Here is a 21,718-nt window from a genome sequence, read left to right on the forward strand (position 1 = left end):
TCGCCTCATCCATCTCTATAGGCCGGCTTAAATGGATATTCATGTCGCTGAGCCAATCCACTCTAGGGAGGAATAATATCACATCATCTGACTCAGATAAAGGAAAAAGGGCCTGTCCTATACAAGGGAAATACATTCCACTCAGATGTGCTGTGATGTGGAGAGGCAGTGGTTGCACTGCCAAAAAAATGATTGACTGAACAGTGACTGAATCTTATAGCTCTTTTTTATTCTGTTCAAATTCAGGTCAAAAAAATGATTATCTAAAAAAATATTAGCAATCACTATCCATATTTTATTCTCTCCCTAAACTCACAGACACATAAATTCAATTAAATAGTGAGTACTTACTTTTTAAAGTTATAGTTATAATCATTATTATTTATAATAATGAATAATAACAACCTTAAAGTTACTTTGATGTATAAGCCATGTTTATTTGGATTGCAGGAATAAAGTATAGTATGTATGCTTAAAAGTAAAAAAGTGGTTGAATACTGTAAGTACAGTTATTTTTTATACCAGGCCTAAAACAACAATGATGTGTTATGCCAAATTGTATTTTATAATAATACTCTGTAACGGTACAATTTATAATAATGTTATACAGTATATTACTGTAATAATAATATCAGTAATACTACTACTACCATTTAGCAGATGCTTTTATCCAAAGTGACTTACAACTGAGAGAACAAACACACTATTTTGCCCACGGAGCAATTAGGGTTAAGGGCCTTGCTCAAGGGCACAAGGTGGTTCATCTTGGTTGCCATTCTGGGGCTTGAACCTCAAGCCCATAGCCACTAGACTACCACTCCCCCCCGTTCAATAGTTCAAAGGTTAAACATTTCAGTCAAGGTCAAGGTCAAGGGCAGAGTTATTTTCTTCACAATCTACTTTGTAGGATCGCAGCATTCAACAATTTCGAATCGAATATTTTTGCTGACTGTAACCAGAATTTTAAAACAGTTACACTAGAAGGCAACTGGCCTTGTTTTCCCAAATTCTCTCCTTGAGAAAATCCTAGTTAAAGTACAGATAATCTCGATCATTGTTCAGATTACTTCATCACGCTTTCCTGCAGGCTGAAGTCTTCCAAGAGGGATGTATTGATTTGACAGAGCATTTGAGCAACACCAACTTAAATATCAAACATGTTATATATTTACAATCAGAAATCCCGTTGAGTGGGTGGAACCCTGACCAAAAATGCTTAGCATTCTTTGGACTGGTACGTACTGTAAAGGCATAATGATAGCCGTTCAGAAAGCAAACTAGCAGAATCTGTGGTGTCCTCTATGGGTCACTTTGGGTCATCTTATACACAATAGAAGTGAAAATTGTTATGATTTTTATTTATATTTTTTTTATCATAGCGTAGTAGTAGGGCTGTTCGATTTTGCCCAAAAATAAAATCTCGATTTTTTTCTCTCAAAATCCGATTTTCAATTACGATTACGATTATTTTGTGAATTGACAAAAGGCAAAGAAATGATTTCAAATATGCTGTTTTTTTATTGAACATTTGCCCCATTGGGCTTAAAGTGCAAACTTTGCTCTTATTAAACCAAAAATGAATGAATAAAGTGCAAAACTCTGTTTTAAGTTTAAAAAAATATAATAAAATATAAAGTTTTATCTCTGAAAAAAAAAAATCAGCAAATCAGCACTTGCAAACATACAGTAAGTTATATTTCCAATTAAATGAAACAAGACATTTTCTAATTAAACTAAACTGGGTCTTTGCATGCTAAATGATAATGCAACCCATGAAGGAGGTAGAGGTGTGTAATGTCAGTCATTACATTTGCTATTCACATTTGCAAGTTTTTTGCAAGGAACACGAGCCGGTCTACCGCATCTGGCTTGAGGGATGCCCGGTGGCATGTTACAACGCCCCCTCCTACACTAAAGAGCCTCTCCGATGGGGCACTTGTCGCAGGTATTGAGAGGTATTTCCATCAATCATTAATATGTGTGCAGACAAGGTTAAAAAAAAAAAAAAAAGTGAAATCGATTTTACGATTTTCACGTTTTAACATCGTTCTAATTACATAATCGCGATTACGATTTAAAATCGATTAATCGAACAGCCCTACGTAGTAGTATTGTAGTCTTTAAAGCGGGCCTAACATGTCTTAGCACATTAAAATTAAAGCTACACTTTTTCAGCAATTGTTTGCAAGTTGTTGCTATTAATGGCTGCACAAATTCACAAGTGTAAGTTGATTCTATGCAAGAAATTAAAACCAGAAAAGTAAATGCCCATGATAGTGGTTTATTAAATGTAGCAAAAAAAGAAGCACAACTATTTCCCATTGAAATGCATTTAAGCACAACAAGCCAGAGAACAGAAATGCTCTTATGTGTACTGCACCTGTATGGTACTTTGTTCTTCTGTGTATCTTGGCAACATCTGTCTTCAGTTCCTGTTTGAGCTTCCAGCTTTTATGGCTTTATAGTGATTTACATGACATTATCTGAGATGTCAACAACACACAAAGTCATTAAATGCTAAACTTGGACACCCCATAAGTTCAACAACTGGCAAAAACTGCAAGGAAATAAAACCTTCACGTAGTGACAAGTTCTTGAGAAGCATTTTTATGAACTCACTACCTGGGAAGAAGGCCATGTCTTCACATTATTAATGCACTGGAGTTTGCTGCAGAGGCTCAGTGTATTGCTGGCAGGCAAATCTGTATATATCATTCTCTGTAACAATATTTCATCTTCCGTCATTTGTCAAAGTTGTTGAGCACACACATCATTTATAGTTTCCTTTCCTGCAAAAGTTTACAGAAAGCATCTCAGCAAAAGGACGCTCGGGGAGATTCAGAAGGAAAAGCTTACACTTTGCTCTTTCCATATGGCTCATTTTCGTTGTGAGGGGGCCAGCGAGAGTCTTTGTGTTTAAGAGTGATGTTTATCAGGGGACAGATCCTGCTGGTATAATCATTACGAGGCTGAGTGAAACGTTTTGCAGAACACATACATATTGTCTAAAGGGAGATGTCGAAGGTGCTCTGTCTTTTCTCACCAAACTCCTGAGAGGACGTTTCCATAGTCATGGAACATGGCAAGGCAGTCCAAACCAGAATGGGATGATTGTCAGGAGAATGATGAGATGTTTCATCTAACTACAGAGTGACATCAAACAGAGATGAGGTATCACTCAAGGTAAGCATGGAAAACAACTGCGTACTGTCACACAGCAGAGTAAAGAAACAGATGTCTGAGGTAATGAATCAATTAATTCACTGAAAAAATTCCCTAACCAGCAGCACATGTGCTCATTTATGAAAAATCAAAAACAAGACCTCATGAAAAAATATCAGGCACTTAATGCCTGCAGTTATAAACAATACATTCATCTTTGTTTCATATACAAGCAACAACCAACAGACTCCATATCAGGGGAACTGTATTTCTGCTTTGACACATTAACATCTTTTAAAGCCGTCAAACTCACTTTTTGTTTTACTATGTGCATTGTGGAAGAGCATTAAGTCATCAGGCACACCAACAACCTTTTCCTTCATAATGACAACAGCTAAGTTTCAACACCAGCAGTTTAGTCATCCATTAGTCATGTATCCCATCCAGATGTCTGGTGCAGGAGAAGAGGGGAGGAGGAGATAGCAGCAGGTGTAGATCGCTCTGAGCCCAGCTGAGCTCTAAAAGGCAGTGCTTAGCACCCACAGCTCCGTCATCTGGCCTCTCCCCTGTCTCCACCAGCCTCTCGACAGCCCATTCCTCATCATTTACCCCTTTTTGGCAAAGCCCAAAGCCCTTCTAATGGGCTGCGCTGAATGCTTCCAGATGTTTGTTTATTTGTTGTGCAGCAACTGTAAAACAGTTTACTCTTTGCTTGGATCTGTTCCCGTTGCTCCATTTAATTTTTTTTTTTGGAGGGGGGGTGGGGGGGTCACCTCGACATCCAAGGAAAGCCAAGCTCTAAAACAAATGTGAGGTTCCCCATGGGGGTCATCAGAACTGAGGGTTTTATTTTGTATTTGTTTTTTTTTTTAGCTTTGAAGGCTTATTTTCTCCTGGGATTTTAATAACGGTCATGCGCTGTTAAAGATACATACATACCAAGTAGCTGGAAGCAGGCCCAGAACAACGGGAATTACAACAACCCTGAATTGTGCCATAAGGTAGATTTTTTTCTTGTCCATTTACTCTGCTGGTAGAAGGTTATAGAAAAAAAAATGTATGTGTGTGTGTGTGTGTGTGTGTGTGTGTGTGTGTGTGTGTGTGTGTGTGTGTGTGTGTGTGTGTGTGTGTGTGTGTGTGTGTGTATGTAAAACAAGTCTTAAGCATCTATTTTTCATACTTCAGAGAAAGAGGTATGAATTAAACTTGTACATTTCTCTTAAAAATGTGTTATCCTAAAAAAAAGAAAATGTAGCAATGCAAACCCACTTTTCAGAAAAGTTAAGTTAAGCTTTATAAAACCTAGCAAAGGATTTAGCCTGTAATTAGTTTAAATGATAACATATATATTATGTATGAAGGAAATTCTTTTTCTGACTGATTTGATGAAATTATTTGAATAACCAAGCACTAGAAATAGGTAGAATGTGATATCAGTAAGTTATAGAATACACAAGTAAGGGGGTCATTGTCATTGAGGGTCATCGTCTTGGATGTAATTTAGTGCACAACAACAAGGTCTAGGAGTCACTGTTGAATGCATGTGACCCTCAACCCCACAGGAGAAACGGCAAGAGAAACGTTATGCCACTGTGATCAATATAGACAAATGGGCTCAGGAATGCTTTGAAAAAACAGACACTCAACAGCAGTCCGCCACTGCATCCTGAAATGTAACCTGAAATTGTATTTCACAAGGAGGAAACCGTACATCGGATTTGTGCAGAAAAGCTGGCGAGTTCTCCGGAAAGAAAGACGGTGGACACGTTTTTTGATCAACTGATTCCACATTACAGCTTCCTTTAGGGAAAAATGGATGAGAGTGTGAGATTCTGTGTTCCAAAAATGGGGTATACAATCAAAGCATTGTTTTTGGGTGTTTTCCTAACACCTAACACTAAATAGTTCATCATTGGGGGTGGGGCATCTTCTGATGTATTCCTGGATCTTTGTTGTTTTTCCCTGGATTGTGGCCTTGATACTCACTAATCACTGGATTCCATGCCTTTGCTTCGTGTAGAGCCTCATGGTGTTGGACTTGGGGTGAAATCCTCCATGTTTGATAGTATACAAGCGCATTTATCCAGTCCTAATTACATTCTGATATCATATGTATACGTAGATACATTGTTGGCCAAAAAGTTGTTACAAAACATATTATTTTACCTCCCCTCACGAACTGTTGGCAAATAAAAAGAAGAATAAAAAGGAATGTTTCTGAAGAAAAAAATATTAGAAATGTATGGGCAACAGTGCATGTCAACATATACATGCACAGTGTGGGATGAAATTTGAATGTAAAAACCAAAATGCTCCTTTTTTAACAGTTTTTTGTGCATTCACTCACACCCATTACCCATCTTTTCTATGCCAATGCAACTTGCCGTTAATGTAACAATACACACACACATCCATATATTGAATCCATATGTGCTGTTTTTTGCTCTTTTTTTTCTTTTTCCAAACACTTCTTCATAGGTTTAAATCAGCGAGACTCCCTGGTTGAAACAGTGAATGGACACAATCATATACAAGAATGCTCTTTGTCAGCAGCTGTGGGTTAACTGTGTGGTACAGACCCGTACTCAAGGCTGGGACTCCATTTTGGGCTGGTAGATTTAGAGTTGAGCTGGCAGTTGTAGCAGCACAAAGAATTAGAGTCAAGGTGACAGAAGTGGAGGATCCTCAGGCCTCTCTGCCAGACTGTATACGGCCTTAAACACACGCACGCACGCACGCACGCACGCACGCACGCACGCACGCACGCACGCACGCACGCACGCACGCACGCACGCACGCACGCACGCACGCACGCACGCACGCACGCACGCACGCACGCACGCACGCACGCACGCACGCACGCACGCACGCACGCACGCACGCACGCACGCACGCACGCACGCACGCACGCACGCACGCTGTCCTGCTTTTTGTCTTTCTTTCATAGTTTTCTATCTTAAAGTCTCATCTTCTTCAACTGTTTAAGGGTAATCCCTTCCTTACTTTCTTTCCCACTAGCTTTGACGATCTTTCTGTCAGATGTAGAATTCAGTCTGTAAAATTATGGATTCGATTTTACAACCAAAGCAGCAAATCTCTCTGCACTTTCCTCCTGCCCCCTTTTCTCTGCTGCTTTGTTTTACTTGGTCTCCTCCAGGTTAATTCCTCCACCAACCAAGACAGGAGCTCTGTCCTTGGTTTCCATCCCTCCCTCCTTGGGCAATGACCTGCCAGCGCTACCCTTTTCTGGGATATCCTTGCTGTTGTAATTACCTCTGGCATCCTTGCTCTGGGGCTTCCACACAGGTGACACGATGGAGGGGTTGGATACAGAGCGCTGAAAGCAGGAGAAGGAGGTTCTTTCTGTGCAGCCAACCGGGTGATGTCAGAAATGCTGCTCATCTGACTGATACTGCAGGACTCAGGTTAGAACTACACAGCCTCCCTGTTCCTCTTTTAAAAAGACTTCAACTTCTTGTACTCTGTATAGAGTCCATGATTATAGCCTATAAGCTGTTGCAGGGGAAGGATGACCATTGTGAGAATATCTTTCATTATAATTCCAAGTTGCCTGTCCAACGTTATAGCGTGTGCATTAAATGTACCTCCAATATGATGGACAGGGCCAGTGGCTAGCGGTTATCACTTCCTCATCCATAATCATCAATTGTCATTCAGCAGTTTGTCCTAATCCAATATCGGCTAAATAAAGCAGTGATTCTTGAATTTGCCATCAAATCAACATGTGAAACAGGATATTCGGTTGTAAAGCATCTTTGCTGCATGCAGCAGGGATCAGCTACATGAAGCCGATAGCCACAGCTAACTTTGACTGACATGGACGTGTTCCCGTTGGGGCAACATGAATGCACCCAGTACGAAGAAAAAGAGGTTTCAAAACTGCTCTTCAGAAACCTATGGGCCACGTGATACAGTCTATGGTTATCACACATATTAATTATTGTTATATGCAGGCTCTGCATAGAGTTGGCTTGCTCTGCCTAACCATGACTGGGGCCGCGTTTTCCTCTGTCACCACTTCCTTTTTAAAGCATTTTCGGCACACACAAAGACTACAGCAGAGCGGTTCATTTTTATGTTTTATCCGTTTATTCTCAGCGCATGCCGATGACACAACTAAACATCTGTCCACATCAGGGCGTAGGCTAGGAGTCAGGGGGGCTCGTCATCGTGCAGTCTGCACATACCATTCTTGCAGATCCAAATTGTACAGTGTGAGATGTAATGATCTTATACCACTGCAGAAATCATGCAGAGAACAGGAGCCACTAAACGTCTGTCAAGATCAATTACTGTATAATTTGGATAATAAGAACGAACTGAAAAGTGGGTTTTATCTTATGTAGCATACTGAGTATGGTTTCTCAAAATGACGACTGAAATACAAAAAGAATATTTCACAGTAGGAAAAACACAACACAAACAAAAGAGTTTTACTGTTAAATTATATACAATTATGCAGCATATTGTTTCATTCCTATTGTTTATCTATTGCATTTACCTCTGTAAAGACTGTGGACCTACTGTCTGGAACATTTTCTCTGTTTCGGGACTGTTTTGGCATTGCTTTGTTCTCTTTGAATGAGGACTTACTGTGACCATCTCCCACACATAAAGAAAACTCAACTATGTTTAAGAAGTGTAAATAAATGTGGGGGGAATAAAGCGGGGGTGGGGGGTTTCAGGCAAAGACGTGAAGTGGAGGTGAAGGGCGAAGATGAGGGCTGTGTTATCTAAGACTGCAGCGCTGCATCATAAAAATAACAAATGGAGACTGTCATTGTTGCTCAGATCTTAGACAGAGGGAGAGAATATTTCATATGTCAGATCCCCTCACCTTTAAACGGGCTGCTCTTAACAGGTCTGATTTTGACAAAGCACAAGGCTCTCTATCCTTACATGCGATGAGAGCTGCCACCATCCTGGCTTTCATGGGACAGATCTGTCCTTGGCACAATAAAAGTGGCTGTAGGTTTGCTCTACTTCACATAAGCATGCAGCCACCATCTACTGATAAGTCATGTTACCATCGAGGTGGTGATCTTTTCAACAGACGGGTGGAGACTACGATCTCAAAAAATGAAGTCAGGGTGGAAAGACCTTAAACCAGACCTAAGACCATATTTCTAGCCAGTATGAGGAGGCTCCTGAGGTCCCGAAAACAACGAAATGACCCAGCTTCATACATGTGCAGCATTTGTGATGCCAATAATATCACATTTTTTTTCATTGCTAGTTTAAGATTGTGTTTAATGAAATACAACTTTTATGATTTATGGTCATAAATACAGTACAATAGACAAAGACAAAAAAACGCTATATTACTGAAAAAAAATCAGTAATTGCAGATTTTTAGAGCAGACCTGAAATGTAGGACTTATTATGAAACTAACTAAACTTTAAGCCCCCTCCTATAATAGTCAGGTTTTTAACCTTTTTCAGATGCCCATAAGATGTTTTTTATGTAAATTAAAACTGAGCGAAAACAGTCATTAATGCACGCACTGTGATTTTGAATTTGAAGAGCACCATTATTGGTTTTAAAAAGTCCAGGTTAGAGGTGTATATTTTTGGAACAACCCATCATGATTACTTACATGCGTCTAAACAGCTAATTTTCATGTTCTATATGATCAACTGAAAAAATAAGAAACTACAAAAACGCTAAAAGAAGATGTAAGCACAAGTTAGATGGAAAAAAAAAAACGGTCGTAGTTGGCAGCTTCTGGTCGTGATAGAGCAGGAGAATTAATTGATATGAAACAAAAGCTTTGGGTCGATTGCTGCTCGTGTTTTGGTCGGCTCCGTGTTGGTTTTGTTTTTTGTTTGTGGTTTTTGTTGCAGATTTCCAGTGCTTGACGTGTGCCTCCGTGTGTTCTTGCTCCCTGGATTGGCAGTGGATGTCACCCCCCCCCCCCCCCCCCTCCAAAAAAATAAATCTGAGTTTGTATGTGTATGTATGCATATGTATGCGTGTATATATATGTATATATATTAAATATAGTAATAATGCACATATATATGCCTTTGGTTTTTACCGGCATGGTATCAATCATTACTATGTGTGCAGACAAGGTTAAAAAAAAAAAAAAAGAAACAAAAGCTTCAGCTGAAGATGACACACCTTTAATTGTAGTTTTTTCCTCATCATTTGGCTCTGATGTATCAAAATGACTAGATGGTGAAGTTATTCATGCAAAACCACGCTGGATGACTGTTTAGATAAAATGGTTATTTAATTATTTAATTACCAAGGAGAAGTGCTAATGTTGTTGCTATTTAACTTGAATGAGACCTTGTATAAATTTGCTTCTTTATTTTCTAATTCAGGAGAATTGATTTTTTTGTTCAAACATTCATGAATTACCCAAACATTAGAAACGGGATTCATGTAGTGAGGCAGTGAGTTTACGTTGTCAGAGACAGGCTGGGCAGTGTCACATGTTGTGGGCAGGACAGATTAGCATTTTCATAGACAGCCAAAAACGTTGAGTTATATACTTTGAGTTATATAGATTTTTTTAGGCAGTTAAATTTCAACTTTTAACTTTTTATGACTGTTTATAGCACTCAAAAATGAATAAACCTGTAAGGCAAAGCTAACGGAAACCTGATTTAAACTGCATTTTCCACTAAAATTAGGTTATTAAAAAAAACAGATGTTTATTTATGATAAAGAAGCTCCACTGAATATATTTTGTTGATATTTTGCTACCCAACTCTAATTCCTACAAGGGTCAATAAAATCCTACCAGATTCCTAAAACAAATTCTGACAAACATATAAACAGATGTAAATACAGTCAACTTTGGTACATAGAAAATCTAGTAAAAAATTGACAGACACACCTTTTTTTAAATATAAAAACTGACATGTGGGAAAGGTTTTCTATAGGAAATGAGCTCCAGTGGTTTTTACTCCAATCTCATCTGAGAAAGTGCAGTAGATGGCCTTCACAATTAATTTAGAGCATTCTATCGTTTTAATGAATCTGATGCTTTCTTCCAACAGTATAACGTTTGATGTTAAGAAGTTGCTACATAATTACATCATCTGGGTACACTGGGTCAATATGAGGCCTAATCAATGTCTAGTATCAACAGATCAAGGATGCCTCATCTTGTATATGCACTCTGTGCTCCCACACCCACACATACATTCATTTCTGAGTAACACAGATTACTCAGATTTATTCTCAGTACCAACAAATCACACAGACGAGATGAGATCAATAAGAAAAGATAAAAAAAAGTTCAACTCAGTCTTAAGTTCAACAGATTCCCACTCATAACTCCACCCATAGGGGTTACGACTCACATCCACATAATCCATGGGCCATGGTTACAGATGGGAAATCATACAGTTCCTGTTCTTACTTTCTTAATAATAAAACCATTTGATAAAACAAACTTTTTTTCCTTTACCTTTGTGGTTCTTGCCATCTCTGGATCCCCGTGGTAGAGGGGTGTAGGGCAGTGGGCGACCCTCAGGTCCTTCCTCGCCTGGTGACTTGGAGAAAGAACACCAACAAAGAATATATCTCAACGAAAAGAAGATTGACACATTTCAAAGTGAAACGTATAACAATACAGACAAATAGATTAAACTATATTTTGGTCACTGACCTAGTTCACCAAGCCTATATCTAAACACACAGGTGCACCCTAACGGCAGCATGATCGACTAAAAGATGGAAAACAAGCACAGCTTTGTTACTTTTGGTATCAGTTGTTATTAATACTCCAAATTTACTACATGTGCAATAGGAAAGACACGATGATGCAAATCAGCAAGAAAGGTTATTTCTACTTTTCAGTCAATTTTCAGTTGCGCTGCAGATTGCCTGAGTAAGCATTGATGGGCACGTAATATGCATTTTTGGGGATTTAATGGAGATACCCATTCTTTCTGACATGAAGTTGAAATACTAATGCAGATGAACCTTCTTTTTAAATTGAATTTTGAACCAGAAAATGCCTAATATGGAACAAGCTAGTTAGTAGACAGTAGTTAGTGTAACATTTGCTACTCGACATGTGTCGAGACACCTGTACGAAGGGTTTTTTCTATACACTTTTTGTAAACTCACAAAGTTAGAATTAATTAGGTTTTACTGCAGGGACCCCATCCAACTATTTCTTAAATGGAACAATATTTTTCAGTCTTGACGTTAGCTTAAAAAAGGTATTTATTTTGACATGGGTTGATTACCCCAAATAAACACCCATTTTAAATATTCTGCATATTGTGTTCTCACTCAAAACTTGATTCACGACATTTTGGACCCTAAAGAAAGTTCCCACACCTTACCATCTAATAATACATCTAGGGTTGTTTTCACTTTGAAATGCTCCTTTAAGAGAAGGCAGACTGACTAATAGCAAGGAGTGGTCCGTCTTCAATGCTTTTAAGGGATGGAATGCAAGTTGCGTTTTAAAATCTGTTTAGTTTAATGTTTTATCATTTAAATATGACATCAATTTGTGCGAAGATTCCTGGCTCCACAGCTTTAATGAGCTATTGATTGTGAGCAAAGGCAGCTGAATGACAAACGTGCTGAATTTTATAACAAAGAAAAGCCGAAGTCTTCCAACTTACACAACACTCACAAACAGGTCAAGAGTTTTTGTACTGTTATTCTTTGTCTTTTTTTCCCATTGCACTTTCAAGGTCCAAAACATCCTCTTCCTTCTCTTAACCTTTTAGCTAGTGGAGGAGGCACTTTATCATGACACAGCGATATCTGATGCCTTTGCAGAAATACTTTCTTTTCCTGCAGGAAGGAATTCACTGGGCCCTTAATCATAGCAAGTGACTCAACTGACAAACACATATTAGAGATGGTTTGGAGCTGCCCCCCCACCCCCCTTTATTGTTGTTCCTCTACATGCCCATGCATAACCTTGAGAAATGGCATGGTCTCCACTGTTAAATGGAACCATATTCTTCATGGGCAAAGAGAGCACTGTGAATTGAAAACAATCAAATAATGTGCTTTCAGATAGCATCTCTGAAAAGCATTAAGCTCTGGCCAGCATGTGTCTCATATTACACCAATGAGAAAAATGGCAAAATAAGCTTATTTTGAAACCTTACTACATATATGCTAGAGCACCATTTGTTTGAAAGAAGCGGCTCGGAATAGCAATATTGTTTTGACAGCAGACCTGCTGCTCTCAGCCTCTGCAGTGGCTTGAACCTGTTAAGTTTTATTAAAGCTCACTCGCTGCTAGTGTGATGAACTTGTATGGAGTGAGTAACACAAGAAGGAAAACAGTCCAAAATGAAAATATACAGTACTAAGTGAGAAGTGCCACCTCCCATTTGTGGAAAATGGGAGGTGCCAGTTTAACTCAGTTAAACGGCGAATACTGCAACACAGACACCAGAGTTAGCCAGTAACACACCCTTAATCGAAAAAATATCCAACTTACATTTTTGAATTATGGCTTTGAAGACATGACTGATATTGGCAGTCACAACACACACATGAAAAATGTCTATGACAGGAACTATGAACTTTAGGGCGTAACAATGGCACTAAGTCAGGAACTGGGGCTTTCTGAAACACCTACATGCCCTTCTGAGTCACCGTAGAGTTGCAACCCAGCTTGACTCATTTGATCAATGAGCTGCTTGAAAGATTACAAGCCTGGGCCTCCTTTAGAACTCCTTGGCCTTCAAAAGCCTGTCCTAACCCTGCTGTTTGCACACAATCTTTCCGCTTGCCACATTATTAACAGCACCAAGTAAAGACTACTTGAGGCCAGAGACTACACTGCGGTTGCTTCACTTCTACATAGCTACTCCACAGACATCAGCAGCCTTGCTTTCAGCAGAACCAGCTGGCCAGTAACCAAAGTCATGCATGAGACCTACGATTTACCTCCTCGCCACCATCATAGAGCTACCTTGTTTATCATTTGAGGTTGCTGTCTTCTTGTCCTATCTAGATCAAGCGTTTTACTCCTTCCACAAGTCGTCAGTTAGCTAGCATTCCTTTTCCCAGACATCACTTTTCAACTTTCAGATGATGATCTGTATTACTTCATGTTTGTGCTCCTGTTAAAGAATAAGAGAGCTGGCAATGGTTGTCCTGATGCTTTACGTGGCTGGCTGACAAAGGTGTGGGAAAAATTAATAAATAAAAATAAGTTAATCCACTGTTTTTCTTCTCCCAGTTTTTGTCTCTTTTCCCTGTCTTGATACAAATATTGTGCCAACTCTGAACAGAGGGAGGTGCTGCTGTGTCGTCTATTTAAGGTTCTCCCGGATCCCCCCTTCCCCTCTCTCTCAGTCGCTCTGCTGTCTAGATTAGTCTGCTCATCAAGCTGAGCATTGTTTTAATTTGCTGGGCCTGGGGCATATGCCGAGTGTTCACATCATTATTGTCTCTGTGCAATGTGAGTTATCACCACAGCTTATGATAATGTGGCACAAATTTACAGGCTGGGGAGCACCATGGATTCTGTGATAATAAAGAGTGGACAGAGGGGAGTGGAAAGAGGGAGTGAAAAATGAAGAAAGTGTGTATGTGTGCGTAAGTGCGAGAGAGGAAGAGGCAGAGAAATAGGTGGTAGAGAGAGGAAGCTCTGTTGGATGTCATTATGAAAGATGATTCCCATACTGGATAATACATCACACCAGTACTGTCTGTCTTCTCCTTTTCAGTGTTGTTATGCGAATAAATGCTGATAAACCCAGAGGCAATAGTGATTATTACTTCCAACATATCACCATAAGGGAAGGGAGCAGGAGGAGAAAGACAGGGGAGGGCTGAAAAAAGAAGAAAGGCAAATCAGAAGGAAAGCCACATGGAGCACACACAACCACCTCAGCGGTGGGGATCTTCAAAATGTGTGGCGCAGAAAAGTGAGGCTCACGTACATTTCTCAAAAGAGACTGCCAGAAAGTTTCCAAAGTTTTGAAGCTGCCGATTACAAATCTTGTTAGGTGCTATATCATAGTACATCATCTGGTGATCACAAAATATTTAGCCAAGATTATCACGGTGGCTGACAAAGTACAAGCACGTAAAGTAGCTAGTTTGCACCATGTTTTACACGCCATTTTCCCTTTTGGCGGCCCGGCTATGAAGTCTCCCTCCGACCAGCTCATCCTGACACAGCCAGTTCCTGCCTCGCCTCACCTCCCTCCTTAAGACTGACCAGCAATACAATCTAATTACAGCCGCGCTACAGAGGGAGAGCAGTGTAAACACCAGCCCTTTTTATCTCCTTATACATCTGGACAAGTAGACAAAGTGCTAAAAGGAAATAAATGTGGCCTGACAGCCACATCAAAGAGTTCAGCCAGAGGCTTACTGCTACTTAGGGCACAGGAATGTTGTTGCTAAGCATCAGCCCGCAACCTATCAGGGTGCAAAGAGGGCCCTGTCCTGCCTTCGAGAAGGAAAAGGGGAAAAGAGAGAAATGAAGAGTGGGGTGGGGGTGGGGGGTTGCTGACATTGAGGGGAGGCTTGGGACTCAAGGAGATCTTTGTAGCTTAAAGCAATTGTTGGAAGAAACAAGCCTTCTGTTTTGTTTTCTCTTGACACCATTTCTGCTTTTTGCGCTTGCAAAAGACATGTATAAAAATGTCTTTTGATATGTTTTCTCTTTGGGTCTATATCAAAATATTTCTTTTGTGTCTGTGCATGGAACTTTTTTTCACATCTTGTCTCTATAAACTGGTGCTGCTTTCTGATCATGTTAAAGATCAGAGGAGACATAACTTGTGAACTTATTTGAGTCAACATTTAATGCTGACATGACACGTTTATTTCTTCACTAGATGGGATTTTTTTTTCTTCTTTTTTATCATTCATGTTTCATACTTCTGAAGTTAGGGGTTACAAACAATAAAACACTTTTGGAAATAAACAATGAAAAATGGATAAGTAGAATAAGCTCGGGGGTATCTTTGAGCATGTGATGGCTTGGATGAAATGAGAAGTTATCCAATTCATTTTCTTTTATAACAAAAGTATGAAAAAACCCCATATTAGATTAAGTAACTACTCCACCATCTGCAAAATGTTGGCTGAGAAAAAACGAAAATCACTCAAATGTGTATTTTGGCAGCAACTATTGACAGGGGGAAGGTACTTTTGTGGCATATATCTGGTCTCTGTTTTCATTTAATTTTATGGCTAATATTAACGAATGTGGCTATGGACAGGGGGAAAAAAGCTGATTTGGTTTTGTGCTCATGAAAAGTCTTGATTCTTTCTTCTGAGGTAATGACAGGAGTAAGAACACTTGTGAGCGGTACAACAGTTTCATGCTCTGCAGGAAGACTACTGAGCATGTGTTTAATGATTAACCAGTTCTACTCCAATGAACTTGCTCTGAGTAAATGTATCATATGATCACTGATCACAAGAGCAACTGTTCTGGTGTTTCGCTCGGGGCACGGAGCACTTGAAGGGAACCGGCAACAGAGAAACCTGCAGTTCTGTGTTACGGCTAAGCGTCAGGCAGGCAAAGGTTGAGTGCTTCTGGACGTTAATCACCCATAGCGATGACTCATGGATGGTAATGAGGCAGTGTTTGTTTTTAGGGTGAAATTTATAAAGTCATTCGACCTTTCCTGCAAATGTCTCGCAGAGTAAATGTAGGAGATTTAAAGACTACATTACAGATATGCAATGGAGTTAGCTGGAGGTTTTTCTTTAAAGGGTTAGGGTAAACTTAAAACTCAAGCAGAAAAAGTTAAAAAACAAAGAATGTGTTATATAAGCTTGAATCTGAACTCCTTTTACAACTTCCCTTTGTTCACTGGAAAGGACTCTAAAGCAAGATGTGAATGTTCTGATGTACTTATGACAACAATCAATTTTGTCTTAGTTTTGCCTTACTTAAGTACTATAAAAAGCAATATTTGCTTCTTCCCGTGTTTAATGCAAACAGCATACACACATACGCGCACACAGCAACTCAAGAGTGTGACATATCATGAGGCTTTCTGTTCCGATTAGGGGCTGTAGCTAACGTCAGGGCTGTTTTCTACAGTGTAGGATGTTAAATAATTGAAGACTCTCGGAGCGGGCCTGTCACACGGGCTTGTCTAGAATGTTTCCTATGCAATTAGACGCCGAGAGACATTTGAAGAGGACCCACAAAAAAGAGCCACAAAAAGTGACATGTGAACTTAAAGGAAATTAGCTCTTTACACAAGTGAAATGTGAAGGTTACTTAGCAATGCTTAACTCAGACTGCGGCTGTGTGAAGTGTGTGTTTGACTCAGCCCCGCTACGAAGCCTGCGATTTTCTTTACTTTGAGCCGGCTTCAGTCAGTAAGATCACAGAGGGAATGAAAACTAATTTTGACTCAAGGCACACGGAGAGAGAAGAAAAAAAAAAGAGGAGGGAAAAAAAACCCTGAGATGTGTCGAAATAATGAGATCTCTTGATGTTTTCTGGGAAGATATGGGGTGATGCAGACAGATGCACGACTCACATCTTCACCCAAGGACACAGACACACAAACAGCCGTTGAACATTTAACCACAACTTCAAAACACACAAATTTGCATCTGTGCGCCAACTCGCATTGAGAAGCCCACACCTACACACCTACACACCTACACACACACACACACACACACACGTGTGTGTGCCCTCGTATTTTTTGAACGAGAGAAATACCGAGGCACATACACTTCCTTCAAAGTACTACTTCGTTCTATGGTCACTTGCACTTGTGCACAAACACAAACCGATTAGCTGATGGATGCACATGTAAGCTTACATAGTGTTAACAGACTTCAGCCTCTGTTAATTAAATCAAAACAACTCTGACCTCATCTCGCAGTAAAATGTTGCTGCTATATATTTTATTTTCTCGGTGACGCTATGATACCGCACATAATTTAGATGTGCAAAGACCAGTGAAAAACAGGTATAATTATCATAATTACAATGATTAAGCGACTGAGACTTTAAGTCTTCTTTATTTCTGTTTGAAAATATTACATGGTGACCTGCAAATACAAAAGTTTAATGTGCTCCCCATCCATTTCAGCTCGCTCCCAGTCCCTGACAACCTTTCAAAGAAGTTTCTCACATCAGCATCACTCAGTTCTGCGTTGCAGTGATAGCGCTGTCATCTTCCGCACCTATCATAAGTCACAGGCAAACGACCCAGATCCTCTTTCGTTAGACACAACCCTCTGCGGGCCTGTAAGCTGTATCATTACACCATGTCATCTTTATGGCAAGGAGCAAAGCCGGGCTCTCTAATTACACTCTGCTAACTCCATTTACCCAGACAAGGACAGAACAGCAGGCAAACAAAGCATTAAAAATGGAGTGCTTCCTTTTTTTGCTCCGTGCGTGCCTGTGTTGTTCTGCTGGTGGCCGTTGTCGTCCCCTGGTTGTTGCCGTTTCTGTAAAAGCTGCGGAGGAGTGATAGCAGAGTGCACACGCCACTACGCGTCTTCCTCTCCTCCCCTCCTTGACTCTCCCAACCCTTCCTTCAAAAGGACTTATGAAGGTGAGTGGCTGCATGACAGGCCGGGAATAAAAGAGACAAACCAGGGGTAAAAATTAAATAAAAAGTAGCCGTCTTAAACAGTAATTGCACCCCTTTGCTGAGCATGCTTTCAGATATATAAACCTGATTTACTGTCGGTGTTGCTGCCACAAATCAGAGAGCCCTCTGAGAAACACTCATGCTATGAAATTGTTTAATCTCATCAAGTTCTGCTTTCACAGCAGGCCATAAATCACATTGTCTTTGTTATCATAGACCTCCATGAGCGCCTGTGAGGCAGGCAATGGATCGTGGGTATATATAATCTTGACTGCGCAAACAGCAGGGTCTGTGCAGCCTGAAATACTTTCATATTAGCCGCGGTGCAGCTGGCGGAACACAAGCGGCCTGATGGATATCTCATTTCCTGCGCTCTGCATCTATTTCGAGCAAATTATTACTGCATAAATTTCTTGTCAACAGAAACGGCCAATTAATTAAGTTAAAATGCACTCATGATCACATCCACGCACCGAACAGGAGAGCTGGGGCAATTTTTCATTGAGCGAATTTACCGCAGGGGTCACGGTAATGAATGATTTTAAACTCCGTCATAAAGTCGCAGACAAGCCAATATCTACACGGGAGCTGTGGCACGGAGTAACCCATGACACATTTGCATAAAGTATGTTTATGTGAAAATGCTGGAGGACAACAGCCAGGGCGAGGGGAATAAAGTTTACAACTACGGAACAAAATGTCCGCCAACCTCTGCCTCGCCAGCATTTCATCGGTGACGTGCACAGAGATCATGGAAGCACCTTTGCCATTTATGATACAAAACTCTACACATTTAACTGAGCCCGCAATCTAAATGAATTATTCATAATGTATGACGGGTCGGGAGTTTGTGGGGGTGGGATGTTGGCGGTTGTTTATTCAGCTTGGGCCGTTTATCAGACGGTGAGGATCCCACGGCGGGGATGAGCGTGGAGATTTATCTGTGCTCGGGCTCCAGAGCAGATAAATCAAGGGGTGTAATCATGCTCTGAGTGGCCCAGCGGTGACCTCGTAGTGAACTAATGACACAGGGATATCTAAGCCCCTCTTCCTGTTCCTGGGTTAGGCCCTTAGGTTAGTCCCCTGTCAGACACAAAGCTAAAGAAAGAAGACAAGGCTTGGTGGAAAAACCGGGGGGGAAACTTGAGGTCCTCCGTGTCCCTTTGTCCTGTTTACGCAACACCGCCGAGCAGGATTGTTCACCTGCATCTAAAAATAAAGGAGTTGTAAAACATTTACTGTGAAGGACTACTGTACTGCAATGTTTGCGGCGGCAAACAATAGCAATGACTATTGATGTCTGGACATACAACGTGCGTACACAAGCCTCTATTCACAGCAGTCCATGTAAAAGATACTGCTGTTTGGCTGAGGATGTCTCCTCTTCCCTCCCAGAGCAAAAGCTTTCTCCTGGACCGAGCCTGCTCTGATTTATCATGTCTTCTGCTAGCAGGCTGTCCGCTGATTAAGCCAGTGGAACTTTGTTTCACTCTCCTCTCTCTTTAATCTGTCTCTCAGCGAGATAAATTAGCCAGTGCCGTGCCAGCTCCTGCTCTCTTTACCTCCCTCCCTCCTTCTCTTCCTCTCCCTCCTGCTTTTCTCTCAGTTTATCTTTTCTGTCTGTCACACATTGAGAAGAGAGCAGACACATCTGCTCCTATGCTGCTGTGGAAGATAGGGCTGGGCGACATCCCTGGTCAGATTTAGCTGAGAGCGTCTGTGAGCGAGAACGAGAAAAGGAGTGTGTTTTTCCTGTCTCTTTCTCTCCCTGACAACATTCTGTCAAACAATCTCCCACTCCTCAGCAGGGCTTACGCTCTTTGTTGTTAACTAATAAATCAGAGCATATTTATGATCGTCTATCCCTATTCTTAGTGGCGGCACCTTTGTGGGTGAATTAAAGCAGGATTTTATTCACTAGGCAGCGGGCCAACGCGAGGCCTGGGTGCCTCAGCCGGCGAATGTTTTCCCTACTCCACTCTTGTCTAGGTGGTAAATCATACTCATTGTCACGCAGTGCTAAGTTAGTGTATGTCACTTGGGAGAGCAGGAAGCACCAGGCATAATTCTGTCTGTCAGTTTAATTTATTGTATTGGTAGCTTTGTAATCTCAACTCCATAAATTGTAGCGGCTGACAGACAAGAATTTGGCTTTAAAGGAAACGTTTATCAGGTTTTTGGATAGCTATGAACCTTTTTTTTTTTCCCTCCGTGTGCCCACATCCGTGAAAAAAAAATTAAATCATTTCCTCGGCTACAACTGCAAACACAATATTCTTGTCGGATTATCGTTTACATAAAAGAGTGAGGAGGGAAAAGTCAATAAAAGTGGAAGAAAGAAAGAGGGAAAAATAAAAAAAAAGAAAAGATGAGGTTCGAGGACACAACCTTCCTCGGAGGTTTCATTTCAGGTGAAATATAAGGCCTTGCACAAGGGCACGGCTGTGGCATCTGCTTTGCAGATAGTGCATTTGGCTTACGTTCCATGCAAGAGAATATAAATCAGGCGAGGCATCTCAATGCTAGGCCTGACTTCCAGAGGCCAACAAATCTTTAACATGAGATTAAGGCCTCAGTGGAGTCATCTATCTTTGGGTGATGGAGGAAAATATCAGAGCACTCTATGGGCAATATGGTTTCACTGAGTCAGGACTGATGTGTACTGGAATGTGCAAAACGCCTTGTGTAATGGTCTAACAAGGCATTAATCACACACACTGTGAATTACTTTCAACAGTCAGGATAACTAGATGGTTGCAAACAGAAAAAGGATGCCAAAAACGATCACATGATTAATTGGGGAACAAAATTAGAAGTGTATGATCAATAAATCACAATATAGAAATTGCATTTACTGATATCCCTAAGAACAATAAGTCTTTTTTTTTTTGTAATAAATGTAAATGGTGTCAGCTGCTCTGCGCTGACAACAAAGAACACAGACCGAAGCAAAGCTGCCAATTACCCTATAAAACATGCATATCTTCTGAAGCATAGGTCTCCTTTGTGGGTTTAACCTACCATAAGTGACGCACGGTTTACAAGATGCTTGCTCAGTGGATACAATGGTGTGTAGCATAAAAGCGAACACAGTCTGTGAAGACCTAAGAATGAACCACATCTGCCTGTAGTCTTTTCATTGCACCGCATTTACATATCAAGCCTCGTATGTAAACACATTCCATCAGATGTCACCACTGCTAGCCAATGAGAGCCGCTTGGCTCTGCTTATAGCTCACGCACCGCGTAGCATCAGACAAAGGGGACGGGACCTGAAAGAGACATCTCATGTCATCACCCGAGAGAGATAATGGAATTGTTATACACCCTTGATCACAGACACTCTCACGGCATCCTGCTCTGTTTTTCACTCATTCTTTGTCTCGGCGCTCTTAAAGTCTCTCTATCTCACAGACACACCAGCACACGAGTAAAAATTCCTGCACACTTCAGTGCGATAGCTCCTCTTCTCTTTCAGGGTTTCATCTCAATAGCTTTTTTATCTGAGCACTTCAATTTGCAAGCCTAGCTGGAAGGCAGCTCCTCCTGATATGTTAATTGCAGGGTACTTAAGCGCTAAAAGATTAACATAAAACCCTTTGGAAACAAGCTAATAGTTTATGATAATTCGTGCATGGCCTTTGTCTGTCTATCATTACATTGCCTCTAGCTGTAATTTTATCAAGGGGTTGTAAAATATCATTTAAACAAGTTCGCTTTCAGATAATTAATAGCAGAAACTGTATTATTCAATTGAACCACACTGGCACTATTAACAATACGGCAACTAAGCTATAATTAAAGTATTTTATTTTATTAACCTATTCATAACGTTGTGCAAATGATGACACGAAAAGGTTTTTTTTTCTTTTTCTTTTTTGCTTAAGCACTGTCACCAGGGCAATTACAAGAGCCAGGGATGTCTCCTCTGCTGGATGTGCTGATGGAAGCGTTTCAATTAGCAGGTGGGTGAACAGCTCCAACACGGAGAGGTGATACA

General features: G+C 40.6%; 1 protein-coding gene across 1 annotated transcript in view; it reads right to left on the reverse strand.

Annotated features, from left to right (window-relative positions):
* lrmda (leucine rich melanocyte differentiation associated) overlaps positions 1-21,718 on the reverse strand; it is a 239,197-nt gene that overhangs the window by 21,990 nt on the left and 195,489 nt on the right. The window contains exon 6 of the mRNA XM_061745610.1: positions 10,608-10,692. Within this exon, the coding sequence (XP_061601594.1) occupies positions 10,608-10,692 (85 nt within the window). The remainder of the gene's footprint in view (positions 1-10,607; positions 10,693-21,718) is intronic.

This window comes from Cololabis saira, chromosome 17 (assembly GCF_033807715.1).
Source record: "Cololabis saira isolate AMF1-May2022 chromosome 17, fColSai1.1, whole genome shotgun sequence".
NCBI classification, from domain to species: domain Eukaryota; kingdom Metazoa; phylum Chordata; class Actinopteri; order Beloniformes; family Belonidae; genus Cololabis; species Cololabis saira.